General features: G+C 28.8%; 1 protein-coding gene across 1 annotated transcript; it reads left to right on the forward strand.

Annotated features, from left to right (window-relative positions):
- The first annotated feature begins 10383 nt into the window (after positions 1-10383).
- LOC101499530 (transcription factor bHLH79-like) lies at positions 10384-14112 on the forward strand. Its single transcript, XM_004509861.4, has 6 exons — positions 10384-10985; positions 11684-11884; positions 12249-12314; positions 12568-12636; positions 12745-12816; positions 13551-14112. The coding sequence occupies exons 1-6, from the start codon at positions 10662-10664 to the stop codon at positions 13677-13679; spliced, it is 861 nt and encodes a 286-aa protein (XP_004509918.1). The 5' UTR covers positions 10384-10661; the 3' UTR covers positions 13680-14112.
- The last annotated feature ends 1549 nt before the right edge of the window (positions 14113-15661 follow it).

Here is a 15661-nt window from a genome sequence, read left to right on the forward strand (position 1 = left end):
TGACATTTGTAGGGGAAACTGTGTCTTGGAAATTAAGGTTACAAAAGTGTGTTGCTTTATCCACTACTGAGCTGAGTACATTGCAGCAACTGAAGCTTTCAAAGTACTCTTGTGGATGAAGAAATTCCTACATGAGTTAGGCCTCAAGCAAGACAAGTTTGTGTTATTCTGTGAGAGTCAGAGTGTGATCCATCTCAGCAAGAATCTGACCTTTCATGCAAAGTCAAAGCATATTGAAGTGCGGTATCATTGGATACAAGATGTACTGCATTTTTAATTGAGACGATTCATACTAATGAGAATGGTTCAGATATGAGACAAAGACATTGCTTGTGTCGAAGATGATATATTGTAGAAAGAAGGCCAACATGGTTGAGCAGTACCTTCCCACTTGAGTCGTGAAGGATAGATTTTTTGGGTGGACTCACTTCCCAAGTGGAACCCACTAAATTTTATTAATATTATTCTTAGTAGTATTAATATTGAAAAAAAAAGGAGTTTTAATGGGCTTTGCCCATGTGAAGGAAATAAAAGGTATTTAGAAATCCCTAAGAAGATGAAGGAAGAACGACATCTAGAGAAGAAAAATAAGGGTTTGGTTCCGGTGGTGGTAACATGTGTGTAGAAAACTTGCTCCGTTTGATCTACAATTTTGATAGGTTATTTCTACCACGGAGTGTGTTATTTTAATATACAATCTGAGTATTTTACATTCTCTGAGAGTTACTTTGGCATATCCACTTTAGTGGAAGGTTGTTATTGTTGATTGATGCTCCCATTAATTATTATAGTAGAAGTTTTTACTGAACTAGGTCCCGTGGTTTTTATTCTCTCAATTTGAGGAAAGTTTTCCACATTAAAAATTGTGTTTGTCTCATATTAATTTTCTACCAATTATTTTTGCTATGTGGAATTGGGTTTTCTGTTTGACCATTTATATGCACAGGTGGGAAAAAAATTTCCGCATTATTGAGATAGTTATCTCTAATTATCTCTGGTTTTTCCCAACAGATACTACCTATGAGTCATACTTAACCAAATTTAAAAATCACATCAATTATAAGTGATGATGGAGGTAAATTTGAAAATTACTTATTTGAAAATTTTTGTGATAAAAATTATACTAATCAATATTTTTCAGCTCCTAGAACTCCTAAAAAATGGTGTTGTGGAAAAAAAATTGGTTTTCAAAGAAGATTGCAAAAACTATGATTTATGAAACAAACATTACTAAATATTTTTGAGTTGGTACTATAATCATTGTGTGCTACATTTTATATAGGATTTTATTAAGGACTATTTTGAAGAAAACGTTTTATGAATTATTCAAAGGAAGGAAACTATATGTTTCATATTTTCATGTGCAAATGTTTTATTTAGAGCTATGAAAATGACAACTTTGGAAAAATTTGATGCAAAAGTGGACGGAGGAATATTGTTAGGACATTCTTCATCTATTAAGGTATTTATAATTTTCAACATACAAACACTAAATATTGGAGAATTTGTACATGTTACTTTTGATGAAAATGAATTTATAATTAGAAATAAAGAAAGTTTTGTTGAAAAAGGTTACAATCAAGAAGAGATAATTGATTGTGAGCAGACTTATGCTCCTATTGATATATTAGAAGTAATTAGGTTCGTACTGACTTTTGCATGTGTTTTGGATTTTAATTTGTACCAAATAGGTGATGAAAGTATATTTTTAAATGGTTACATTCAAGAAGAAATATGTGTCTTTCAATTTCAAAGTTATGAGATCGTGATTTTTCCCGATCATCTTTTAACTAAAAAGAGCTCTTTATGGACTCAAACAAGCTCTTAAAGTTTGGTATGAGAGATTGAACAAATTTATGTTAGAAAAAAGTTTTGAACAAGGGAAACTGGGCACTACACTTTTTATTAAAAATAAAGACAAGCATATGTGCAAGGAATTTTCTAAGTTAATGAAAAGCAATTTGGAAATGTCCACGATGGGCGAGCTTAATTTCTTCCTTGGGCTACATATTAAACAAATGAATAGTGGAACATTTAACAACCGATCTAAGTATTGTAAGGAGATCCTCAAAATGTTTGGAATGGAAAACTCCAAATCTATAAGTACTTTGATGGGTAATTATCGTGCATTTGGCAAAGATAAGAAAATCAATGATGTAAAAGTTCCAAAATACTTATATATGATCAGATCCCTTTTATATCTTACCACTAGTAGACTTGATATCATGTTTAGTGTTTGCATGTGTGTTTGGTTGAAAGCACAAACTAAATAGTCTCATTTAAAAATGATCAAGTACATTTTTTAGGTATTTGATAGGGACACCTCAATTAGGAGTATGATATCCCAAAAAAAGGTGTTGATAGCTTATTTTGTTGAAGCTATCAATTTCAAGAAGATTGTCGATGGTACTGATACGTGTCATGTTTTCAACAATTATTTAAATTTGTGGCATAGCAAAAATCAAGTTAGTGTGGCTTTATTCACAATTGAAGTTGAATATGTTGCTGCTGAGAATTATTGTGCTTTAAATACTTTGGCTAGAACAATAATTTCTTGACTATAGTTTGAAATTGAATTATATTTCTATTAAATGTGATAATATCATGCAATTAACCTAATTAAGAATCTTATCTTATATTCTAGAATCAAACATATTAAAATTAGACATCATTTACTTAAGGATCATATTGGTTGATATTTTTATTAAACCTTTATCGAATAATAATTTTCTTAAAATAAGAAATGAACTAGGAATTATAGACATTTGATGCATTGAATAGTTCATATGCATATTATTTATTATACCATCCCTAAACATTTCAAAAAGTTTAGCTCGTAATAAACTTGTTTTATTTGTCTCTATGTTTGTCATTGTTTTACTTATAACACATGTTTATTCGGTTTTGTAAAGATTGTAAATTTTGGATTTTGGTTATGTTTTATGGTTGTCATAAATCTCTATTGTGCACTCTTTTTCATTGTTGGATGTTTGGTTTGATACTTGCAAATTTTAATTGTCTTTGTGGTATAAGCTTTGTGATAGGTTAAGTATCTTGATTGATAACAAAACCTAAGTCTTGTTTAGATGGTGATAGTTGTCTTCTTACAATAATCAACTTGAAGTTTTTGTCATGATATCTTCTAATTGGGTGAATTTTAAGTTTGAGCATGTTATTAGATTTTATTTAGTTTGATTTTTCTTCTAGAAATTTAATTCACGACTAGTATGCATTAATTATTTTTCTTTTGTTATTAAAATCTTTTGACAAATTTTTAGGAAATACTTTTGATGACTTGTTTGTCATTGTTTTGAAAAGTTCATAAATCTCTCTTTTGTCCTAAACATGAGATTTTGAGCCTAAACATTGCGATTTCTTGATGTTGGAGTATTCATGCATGTGTCGTTTCTTTAGAATTTGCATTAATTCTTAATGACAATATTTGTGATTTATGCATACATTTTTATTTGGTACTTTGACCTTTTCTGAGCACCCGATATATATTTTATCTTTTGCTAACCCCTTTGAGTTCGTATATCTCTTTCTTTATATAATTTAGCCACATTACAAGTCAAATGTTTGATATAAAAATTATCTACTTTCTTAAAATTAGGTAGGAAATTAATTGTTGTCTTGGTAAAGTTCTATGTTTATAGTTTCTTATGGGATAGCAACTTTTTAACTTTGGGAGGGTGGTTCTCAAAGTAAAAATAAATAAATAAATGAAATATTGGATGTTTTTATTATTGAAAAAAAAAACAAAAAAATAATGTGAGTTTAAATTTGTGTAATCTAATTAATAACAATTTTTTAGTCTGTCTCGTCAATTTAATGTTGGTTTTAGAGTTATTTTGAATAAACAGTTATTTTGAAATTCTTGGATTGAATAATATGTTTATATTTTCATTTCCTTGATTAACCAGATATATTTCGTGGTTTGGTTTTGTTTCGTTAATTAAGTGCAGTGCTGAAATTTAGTTAGAAAGCAAGATGTCTTAATGAAGTCAAATTAGTTGTATATAAAAATTAAGATCTATAGCTACACCTTTCATGAAAACCAAAAACCAAATTCGACTCAAAAGAGGTGAAAACTACAAGAGAATTATGTTCTCATATGACGAGTGAGTGGAGCGCGTGAACCTTTGCTTCGAGGAGGACATTTATGTAGTTTTTGACAATCTACTTATAATTTGTGAGTGTTGGAGCACCCATATCACACATCACAACACATGATGCGTAGTTAAACAATATAAATGTGTGTTTTGGGGATATTTTGATTAGTTTTCACATGGAAAAGTGAGACCTAGCTGCTACCACCCTTTGGAGAGATGATTTAAACATCAAGGAAGCTACATCATCAAAAACCATTACTCTTTATTTCCTATTTATTTTTAATGAGCAGCTAAACCTCTATAGTTAGGGATAAGTAAATGTTGATAAAAACCTTTATGTTTATGATTTGATAATTGGTTATTTGAATAAATTCATATAAGTTGTTTCTCTATTTTTATCGTTTGGTTGCCTTTAAAATGATTTATGGTGTATAGTTTTAAGGGTTAAATATATTTCTAGTCCCTATAAAATTATGATATTTCAAGTTTAGACCATACATTTTTTTTATTCACTTTTAATCCCGATTTTAATTTTATAGGGATTTTTTTGAAGGACATAAAGTAGAGATATTTTTATAGTGACTAAAAGTAAAATTTTGAAATTTTATAAGAGCTAAAAATTTATTTTACCTAAGTTTTACTTTCTTGGTGTTTAGATTCTTAAGGAAAAACAAGACATCACATCCTTATCTTAGAATGTTCAAGGGTGTTATAATTTGTCCGATATTTCTTTTTGTTATCTAAAGTGTGGTATTTTTAGATGGTGATGAATGTCTTCAAATTGAAGAAATAGTTCTTAGATTGAATATCTTAAGAGATCCAAAAATTGAAGAGATTTTCCTTCAATTTTTTGGTATTAGAGAACAAAGTGTAATTTTGTCTTTGCGAAATTTGAGCGAACTTGCATTTCATTAACATCATAATTTTTAGTGTACAATCTTTGATATAGGTGGCATCAAATTTGTTATTAATTCTTGTTGTTATTTGATCATTTCAAGTGTGATTGAATAGTGATTTGATTATAATTAAAATAATGGTTTAAATCCATTAAAATAAATTTTGTGTTATTATTTCGTTGCACGCTCTATTTTGATATGAAAATTACTCATTAATTTAAAAAAGAAATAATTTTCTGTAAAGATTTTGACGTCTCTATTCAACTTCCTTCTAAAGTCTTAGAGCCATCAATTACAAAAGTTCTAACTTATTTAATTAATTAAATAAACGACATAATCAATTAACATGATTTTGCTCGCAATAATCGATTAGTTAATATATTTAGTTAACTATGAAAATAAAAATAGAAAACACTATCCAACTATTTTATATTGTTGTCTAAACATCCAAACATCTAATAAATAACATGTACACACTAAAATCTAAAAAAAGAAAACTTGAATTATTACAGCTACCCACATAGTTTTGTCAATTAATTAGGAGTGTATTTAAAAAATATAACAAATATATAGTAATTTTAAATGAGCCTTATATTCATGGACATTTTTTCTTTCAAGATCAGCTTGTATTTACGAAAAGATTAAATATTAATTTTAGAGTAGAAATTAAATAAATAATTAAATGTTATATTAAAATATAAAATAAATATATTTTTCTTTCGAATATGATATTTTTTGTATAAATAGTATTCTCCTCATGCTAATTTCTATAGTTGACTCAACAATAGTCAATAAGGCCCTCCTTTTAAGAGTTTAAATGGTATTTCGTACTCACGATATATTTCAATCCTAAACCTTAAGTTAAACATAAAAATACTTAAACTATCTCATTTAAATGCACTTGACTCTTATAAAACAAAATAAGTAATATCTATTTTATTTTTGTATGTAAACTATGTATCATCCACCTACAATTGCAAAAATTAATCATTTGAGTTAGGTAGGTCTAGGATAGACAACAAAACTCTCATTTAGGTATTTTAACACGGTTTCACTTTTATGACTGGATTTGAACTCAAAATCTTGAGTTAAATTGAAAAATACTCAAAGTATATCATCCAATTATGGTGAGGTAATACATTTACTTACACTGTTTTAAAAATATTTTGGAAAAAACAAAAATGAATATTTTATTCTATAATGAGTAAGTCATTTGATCATTTCACAGTTCGTCCATATTAAGAAAATTGTATAAAATGAAAAAGAGAATATTACTTTTATTAAATTATCATTGTTAAATGTTAATATATTATTCATATCATAAATACATAGTAAAAGATATTGTATTAAAATTGATACAAGTAGAATATTAATTAAAGGACACAATTGAAACAAAATGCATAGAAAATTGAAAAAATTATTCATTTTGAGACAACTTTTTTTATTTATAAATATAGTATTCTTGAACCCAAATGAACCATCACCGATCATCAAAACCCGAACACCTTTTGCTCTCTCCAACTAGAGCTGTCAAAACGGATTAGGCCATATGGGCCGACCTGCTCAGCCCGCTAAAACATAGGCCTAATAATTGCAACCCAAATTGTTCAGCGCTTTTTGGCTTAGCTCGAATAAATTCGTTGTCCATTCAACCTAACCTGTATGGGTACCGAGTAGTCTACAGTCTGCAAAACTAGTTTAAAAAAAATAAAAATAGCAAAAATTGAACCTTAAACCAAAAAAAAAAAAAAGTTGGTCCAAAAGAGATCTAACTCACTTACCAATCTATGACTCAAGAGAAACACTTATTCAAATAGAACTAGATATAGGTTTATAATTTACACTCATTCAAATTGATTTTATCTTAATGTATTTAATGTATTTATAAGATACCATAAAAAATTAAGAAATGGACATGAAATAAAATTTTCAAACAAACCCCCCTTTAGACTTCCAAGTATATCTCTAACACATCTCCCTTTAAACTTCCTTTTATGGCTTCCACTACCAAAATTAAGTGCAATCAAACAAACCATCATAGTATTTTGATTTTGGATCAGAACTAACTAAGACCGTAGCGTTAATAATCTATCTTAACCTTATGAAACACTTTTCATCACGTGCTCATGTCTTATTAGGTTTGTATCACCCTCTTCTTTTCTTACCCAAAATAACACGAAACTTGAAAAAGTGTAAATATAACATCACGAAAACAATTATACAGAATTGAACAGTACTATTTCCTTTTCCTAAACAAATATGCCGTTAAAATTAATTAATTGAACTCATTGTATTTTCTGTTGAAAAGAAAAAGCTCCTAGTATCTTTTATAAATCAAATAATGGTGCCCTCAACAAATAAGCACTTAGGTCATGTTTGATATCACAATGTATTTGTTAGAATTACGGGAAATTATGATAGTTTTAGATAGACTATAGATTGTAGTTTACTTTAATTATAACAAATCACCGTAAAATTAAAGATGTATATACTCGATTTTTCTTAATAATTTTGTATTCATACTTTTCAGGAAGAATATCTTTTGTAGACAATTATTAAATATAATTAAAGATTTATTAGATACAGTTGGAGTTTGTTAAATGTACTTAAAAATTTATTAGTATTAGCTACAAATTAATTAAAGTTTGTTAGTTTAGTTATAATCACTTTATAAAGTGTATCCTACATTAATTATAATTATTTTTTTTATCTATTTCTACCGTATTTTTTAATATGATATTAGAGCAATAAAATCTACGTTAAAGAGACCATTCTGGTTATCTATTTTTTCCTTCTTCCTCATTTCTTTTTCTCATGTTTAATTTTTCTAAAGAACTATTTTTTTTAAATTCTCCTTCACTTTTATGATTATCATTCGGTTTGTTATTTGGTTATTGTCAAGTTGACACCATTACGTACATAGTTTGCAATTATCAATTTCCCGGTTACCAATTTCAAAATTGTCTTACCAATAATTCATTCAAAGAAACCTATGTGTATTTATCACTTTTGTAGATGATAATGAAAATGTATTGTTGGAGCACTTAAAGTTAGGTTACTTTCAAATGGTTTCTATTAGAGATATAGATTAGGAGTTAGTTAATTATAAAGTATGTTTGATGTAATCAGTTTTAGTTACTTTTTCTATTATAATATTTTTTAAATAAATTTTTAATCCCTACGAAATTTTGAAATTTCGTTTTTAGTCATTGTAAAAAAAGTCATATTTTTTAATCCATATTAAATTATTATGTAAATATTTTTAGTCTCTATTGGAATATCAACATATATTTTTAAATAATTTTTTGTATGTACATGTTAACAATACCATAAAAAGTTGTCCTACAAAAAATAAATTTAAAACATGATTTTTAGGTTCATATTTTAAAGACTTTTATCTTGAACATACAACATTTAAAAGATTCTAAATTTGTGTGGATGAATTTTTAATAAATATTTTAAATATGCTAGCAAAATATTATTTAAATATTTAAATTTCAAATGATGTTTTATTCCACCAAAAAGACTAAAAAAACTTGTAGAATAATTTTGTAGGGACTAAAAAAAAGTAAATTTTTTTTACAGAGACTAAAAACAAAACTTCCAAAATTTATAGAGACTAAAAACATATTTAACTCTAAAACGTTTTAAATTTTCTCTCTCTTCACTTTCCATTGATGCCATGTTTACTAACAATTTTTGATAATAAATACACGTCGAAAATTTTCTTGCACCAACAAATTTGGTTGCATGATTTTTTTTTGTTTAGCTGATATTGAGTTTATTGTTTGCTTCAACTGTATGGTAGTAAAATATTATTCATTTTATATATAATTCTATCATACGGTAATTAAGCATTGTTCATTTTTCTTTTTGCTTCGATCATGTAGTGGTTAAGCAATTATAGTAAGTAATTATCATTATCTTTGTACTTCTACCTTGTGGTAGTAAAATTGTGTTTCTAAGATTTGACTATGATGATCATCCAAGATTAAAGTTCTTGATTTAGTTGAAGTAATGTCATGGAGACACTAGAAAGATTGTCAAAAGAACCAAAAACTAAGTTGAATACTTCTATGAGTTATGCACTTCGACCGCTATGAAACTCTACATCAATTTTTCTTGTGTTATCTGATGTGATTATAACATGATTTTTTCTTTGTAATTTTCATTAGTTAGATTGTATTTTTTTAATCTTGGATTGTATTGTTAATCCCAATATAAAAATGTTAGTCCACACTTCCAACTTGCAGAGACTATTAGATATAATTAGAGATTTATTAGATATATTTAAAACTTTGTTAAATATAATTACAAATTGGTTATTATTAATTATTAATTACAAATTAGTTAAAATTTGTTAATTTAGTTATGATCACTATATAAAATGCATCCTACACCCATACATTGTAATCGACTTTTATTTCATTCATTCAATTCTAAAATTCATCTTTATCATAGTCTATTTTTTTTTATTTGTTGGGTTCTACCATGTTTCTCAATAACAATTGAAAAATGATTTATCTTCAATTCTTTTTACAAGAATCCAATTATAATAATTAATACTACTTCATGCATAACTTGGAATTCAATATCTTCATCTTAACATTTATAATAATAAATACATTAATATTTGATAAAAATAATTTCTCATTTTCATTCATATTATTTTCTTAATATATGTAAAATAATTTAATATATATGAAATAATCATATATATAATAATTATTGGAGGGAGTAGTAGTTTATGAAATGGGACCTTGAATTATTTTGCAAAAATGGATGGACATGAGGGTACAGCACACTTCAAATCAAAAACTCAAAACATACGAGACCATAAAATTAAACGGATCAGTGAAGCTAGACAAGTTTAGCGTCAACATCAAACCAAGCACCATGCTGAAACACTTAGCTTGTGGGCCTTCTAATATGCCTCCAGTTTCCTCATGTTCCTTTGTTATTATCTATCATTTGACCCCAAATATTTTAAAAAAAAGAATATACAAAAAAAGGAATGATTACGATTTAGTAATAAAATTTCCATAACCATAACCATCGTTATTAAAAACTTTACCACAAATTGACCCCTCATAGTATATTACTAAAAAACTAGTATCCAAATCTAAAAATATAACAATGATTAATTAATTATAATCCAAAACCTTTTCGTAACCGAGTGTAGTATACGTGACAGCACGCACTCCCGCTGTGAATCTCAGATCCCGAGTGCAATAAAACCCTTACTACGTGGCAGAAAATAATTGGATAATATAAATCAACGGTTCTGATCTTCTAAATAGCAATCAAGTTAATTCGATCGTACGGTGGTTAAAAAGGACCGTAAAAACCTCAGAAGAAGCGACATTGTACGCTGCAACCGAGGAGTGTGTCTGTAGAGAACAGTGTGAGTGAAGAAAGAGAGATATAAACACACAGCGCGCACCATTCTCCACTGTCCAAGGAGATCACGCACCGAAGAACCTAACACTATTTTCTCTCTCTCTCTCTCTTCTTTCTCTCTCTCTCTCTCTCTCTATTGTTTTCTTTGGTCAGTTGAAGATTATACTACTAGTACTCTTCTTTTATTATCCATTGTGTTTTATTTTTGAAGTTTTTTCATTGGTGAATGTTGAGTTGAAAAGTCTCGGGTTTAATGGATCCGGGTGCGATGATGAACGAGGGTTCATTTCCGAATGGGAGTGGGAATACGACGCCGTTTAGTTTAGCGGAGATCTGGCAGTTTCCTGCGGCGATTAATGGCGGCGGAGGGGGATTAGGACTAAGAAGGCCGCAGTTTGGAAACAGTTTGGGACAGTTTGGTGAATTTGGACCCGGTTCGAACCGGGATGTTAATGGACCGGACCAGAGAGTTGTTTTGAACCATGGTGTTGGGGTTAGTGGTTGTAAGAAGAGGCGTGACTCGGAAGATGATTCTCCTAAGTGTGTTTCCACCAGTAATGGCGGTGCCAATGTCATGGTATTTAATTTTTTTTTTTTTTGTTATATTTAGAATTTATTTTAATAACCATTTGATAAAATAAATAAATTAAATATTAAAATATGTGTATACATAGATGAGATTGAGTGGGGGTGTATGATATATTTTGGGGAGTGAAAAATTGGTGATGAAGTAAGTTGAGTGGTTATTTAAATGGATAGAATGGATCTGTTTCTGTTGTTAATTATGGTTCAAGTTGTATTTGTCAACTTCTATATCTGCTAAATTTTTATTTTTTTTACTTTTTTGGCATTTCCTGCTTAAGATTTTGCTTGATTTGGCAATTAGAAGGAATAAAAGAGTGTTATGAATTATAATGACATTTTTAGCAATTTCACAATCTATTTTACATATGGAAAGTGTAATCTCTCAACTCTTATTGATATACTATTATTTCACTTGTTTTTAAAAATTGTGTGCGGATACAATTCTAGTTCTGTTAAGTACTATGATGTCTTCGTGACCACATATGGACCACAATTATGGCTGCTTCATTCATACTTAACCCCAATTTTGCACCATGTTGCGACTGCAATTGCAATTGAATGATTGAACTGTTGTACTAACTACTCAAGAGAAAACATCATCTTGTGTAATAATTATTTAATTATTTATTTGTTGTATTTTGTATTGGTCAATGTAAATTAATGAAAGGATTATATATTTGGATTGTGCAGAATGATGGTGATGGAAAACGGTCTAAAGCATTAGGAAACAGAAATGAAGGTGGTGATGGTAAAGTTGAAGGAGAAGCCAGTTCAGGAAAGCCTGCGGAGCAAAACAATAAGCCACCTCCTCCTGACCCTCCTAAGCAAGATTACATCCACGTGCGAGCTAGAAGGGGTCAAGCTACTGATAGCCACAGTCTTGCCGAACGCGTAATTTACTCTTTTAAACTCTTAGTGTGTTATTGTTTTAGGTGCTTTTTCTTTGTCGAGTTGTTAAGATCGACTTCTTAAGCAAGATAACTACAATCGAGTTGAGAAGCTTGTTTTTTCCTATAGGACATAGTTCTCTTTTTTTCTTTACAAATAAAATTAAAAAGTGATCATATATTGTACTTGCAACATCATGGTTTTTGATGTCTTCGTAACCACTATTGTCCTCAATATTAAGAATTAGGTCGTGATCAGGACCATGATTTGAAACCTTGTTTATATTAGTTTAAGGAAAATGCAAATTTATGGTTCTTTTGCAATTATGACTGTGTTTCTAATTGGAATGTTGGTGGACAATGCACAGGCTAGAAGGGAAAAGATTAGTGAAAGGATGAAAATTCTTCAGGATTTAGTTCCTGGTTGTAATAAGGTAATGTTTTTACTACCTGTTAAATTTTTTCTCCTCTCATATACACACATAAATGGAAATGAAAAAGAAATGGCAATAATAGTAATACTCATAATAATAATAAACAGAATGAAAGGAAATTACTTAAAGCAGGAAAAACATGCTACTTAGGTCCAAAAAAAGAAAATAATAGTAATAATCTTTCTATTTATTGGTCGGTAATAATCCCATATTTTCTAAGAAATTTTAAATTTTGAGACTTTCTTCAATTCAGGTTATTGGGAAAGCATTAGTCCTTGATGAGATAATTAATTATATCCAATCACTTCAGCGCCAAGTAGAGGTATCACTTTTATTTCTGATTTTGGTATCTGCTGAATTATAATCTTTTAAAATTTATATATGTTTTGAAATTGATTTTTGAGGATTGTAATTTTACTGGATGTCACAGTTTTTGTCGATGAAACTTGAAGCGGTTAATTCAAGACTGAACACCAGCATCGAAGCCTTTCCACCAAAAGATGTAAGTCTTAAACATCCCTTGATTTTTTTAATTGAATCTCTTAACATGTTTGTCTTTTGACAATGAATCTCTAATCAAGCTGAAAGCTTGTTTTTCTCCTCTTTAATATAAGATTTTCCTTTAGATAAGCCATGAATCGTTAGTATTGTAGTTCTAGTGGTTGCTATTTTGCAAGTATGTTTAATAGGGTTGAACCATCTTTAGCAGACACTAATCTTGACAAGATTTTTCTCTTTCATTCGCACCTTTTTTTTTGTCGAGTACTTTGCAAATTGTGGATAGATATTCAGTTGATTCGTTCTTCAAATGAATGAAAGCTTCTCGGTTCTTTTAAGAACTGATTACTTTAAAAAGCTTGGAACCTCTCTAGTATCTGCAGAATGTTTGAGTATTGATCTCGCAGCCCTTGAATTAATTCAATGACCGACCTTTGGCTGTAGAGGATAAAGATGCTTGAGAGGATCTAAAATCCGTACTTCTGTCTCTAATTAATTGACTACCTCATGGGGTCATTGTTTAACTAAAACATTAATCAAAGGGAAAATTTGGAATATTGATATACAAAACGGACAAATTTAATCCACTATCTACTTTTCTTAATATATGTGAAATCATCCAAAGGTGTAAGGGACAGAGGTAGTAAAAGTTTGGACTAAAATGGTTGGTGGAGTTCGGGTATTCGTCATTGCTTAAAAAACTTTGGACTTACTAGACATAATCCTTTTATTTTCCAGTTTGGTCAACAAACATTTGATCTAGCCGGCATGCCATTTGTGTCACAAGCTACAAGAGAGCCAAGCAGAGGTTCTTCTCCAGAATGGTTACATATGCAGGTAGGTGGTGGTTTTGAAAGAACAACGTAGGGTATTCAATCCCTTCACCGTGTAATAATAAAATGCATAAAGAGCAGTATTCGATCCTTCAATGGCTCCTATATATAAAACAAAAATGATATACTTAAGGTGTTATAGTCTTCATTCCCATTTTCTTCTACACAAAGGTATGGAGCTGTTACTGTTTTTAACAACAGGACTGCTTCAGTTTGCGGTTAATCTCTCTCCACATGTTTGGTGTTTTTTGAAAATGAAATTCATTTTACTCAAATATTGTACTATAGTGGACTTTCTCAGGCTTTCTTTGTTGGTACTTAAATGTGACTCTTATAAAAGTGATCATTCTTGTATAAGAATGCTGCTTGTCTTGAATACATATTGTGTAGTGGTCTTGAGATTTGTGTTTGTTTGTGAAACAAGGTTCAATAAATAAAGCTAATGTAATTTTTCAAATATTATTTTCTCTGGCTTTTAGTCACTGTTGTACAAGAATTTTTTAGCATATTGCTAGGGGCTTTGTTGGTTATACTATGGAAATGTTTTATAGCCACTAACACAATATAAGGAAGCATTTCATAGAAACTTACTAGTATACAGCTTGTATAAACTGCTCCTTCTAGTGACCCATTTGTAAAAAAAAAAAATGTATCAACATAAATAATTCATTCAATTTTCAACGTTAATTAATTTTTTGAATATCATAAATTAATGACAAATTAAACATTTACATTATGAGAGTATTGAAAAAAATATAAAAAGACTGATTATAAAAATTGTAAGTGAACCTAAGATGAAGGAACTAAGGAGGTAGATAAAATTGCTTTGCACCTTTCTTAACACAAGACAAACCATAAGATTAGTAAGTTCTGCCAATGCTTAAAATATATCTCTAGTTAATTGAGTTAGGACATGCCTAGACAAACTATTCTGGTTTTCTAATATATCTCTTATTGTCTTTGAATATTTTTACATGTAATGCAGAAGCAAAATAAGATCAGTAAGTTTTGCCAATGTTTTAAAATCTTGATCTGTGATCTACTCGGTCAAAGTTCTAAATCAATGGTCAAACTAATGTGTTAGTAGTTGAACTGCATAACTGTTGATTCATGGTAAAAATATAAAAATATTTGACATAAATTTCATTATAAAAGTTAATACATTAAAAACACAAATTTCATAATAAAACTTAAAATGAGTTCCAAATAACAAGTTCTAAAATATTGTCATACATCAAAACTGGATTATTGGTCTAATCGCATGACTGAATCGGTTAAAATCGGATAAACTGAATGAATCAGCTGTATAACTCGATATTCATTGGAATAATGTCGTAAACATAACAAGTGTCACAAAGGTCCAAATATTCAAGGTTCATACATTTTCATAAATAAAATAAAAAATCTTACATAAAATAACCTAATTGTCAAGGTTCAATTAATGACTTACTGGTAAATATTTTGATTTATATTTGGGAGGAAATAAAATTGTATTTTTTTAGTCAAAACAAAAATTTTATTTTTTTAATTAAAAAATTAACATATATAATCGAGATTCAAATTTAAGTACTGTTTTTTTTTTTAATAGAACAATATAAGTCTTTCCTCAAAGTTTTTTTTTTTTCAGAAACACTCAAAGATATTATAATAAATTCAAATAAATGTTGTTTGGAAAGGATAGGATGGAGAGGATTTCGCGAAGAAACAATATAATTTGAAGTGTTGGTGTGGTGGTTGTTAAAACACTTATTATTTTGCTTGTAATCAATTTCAAATTAAAAGAATTAAAGGTAGAAAAGAAAAAGGCTGAAAAGAATTAAAAAAAAATATCATTATTGTTTGTGCAATAAGTAACTGCACTAGTTTATATTATATATTAAACACATGATAAATAAATTGTTGTAACTAACTACTAACAACCTCTAACTAACTACAACACTTCTAACTACCACTTTGAATTACAATTTCAACATTTTTCTTAATTCATAGTGGTTAAAGGCATTACTCCAAGTTTGC

The sequence above is a fragment of the Cicer arietinum genome, chromosome 7, assembly GCF_000331145.2.
Source record: "Cicer arietinum cultivar CDC Frontier isolate Library 1 chromosome 7, Cicar.CDCFrontier_v2.0, whole genome shotgun sequence".
Lineage (NCBI taxonomy): Eukaryota > Viridiplantae > Streptophyta > Magnoliopsida > Fabales > Fabaceae > Cicer > Cicer arietinum.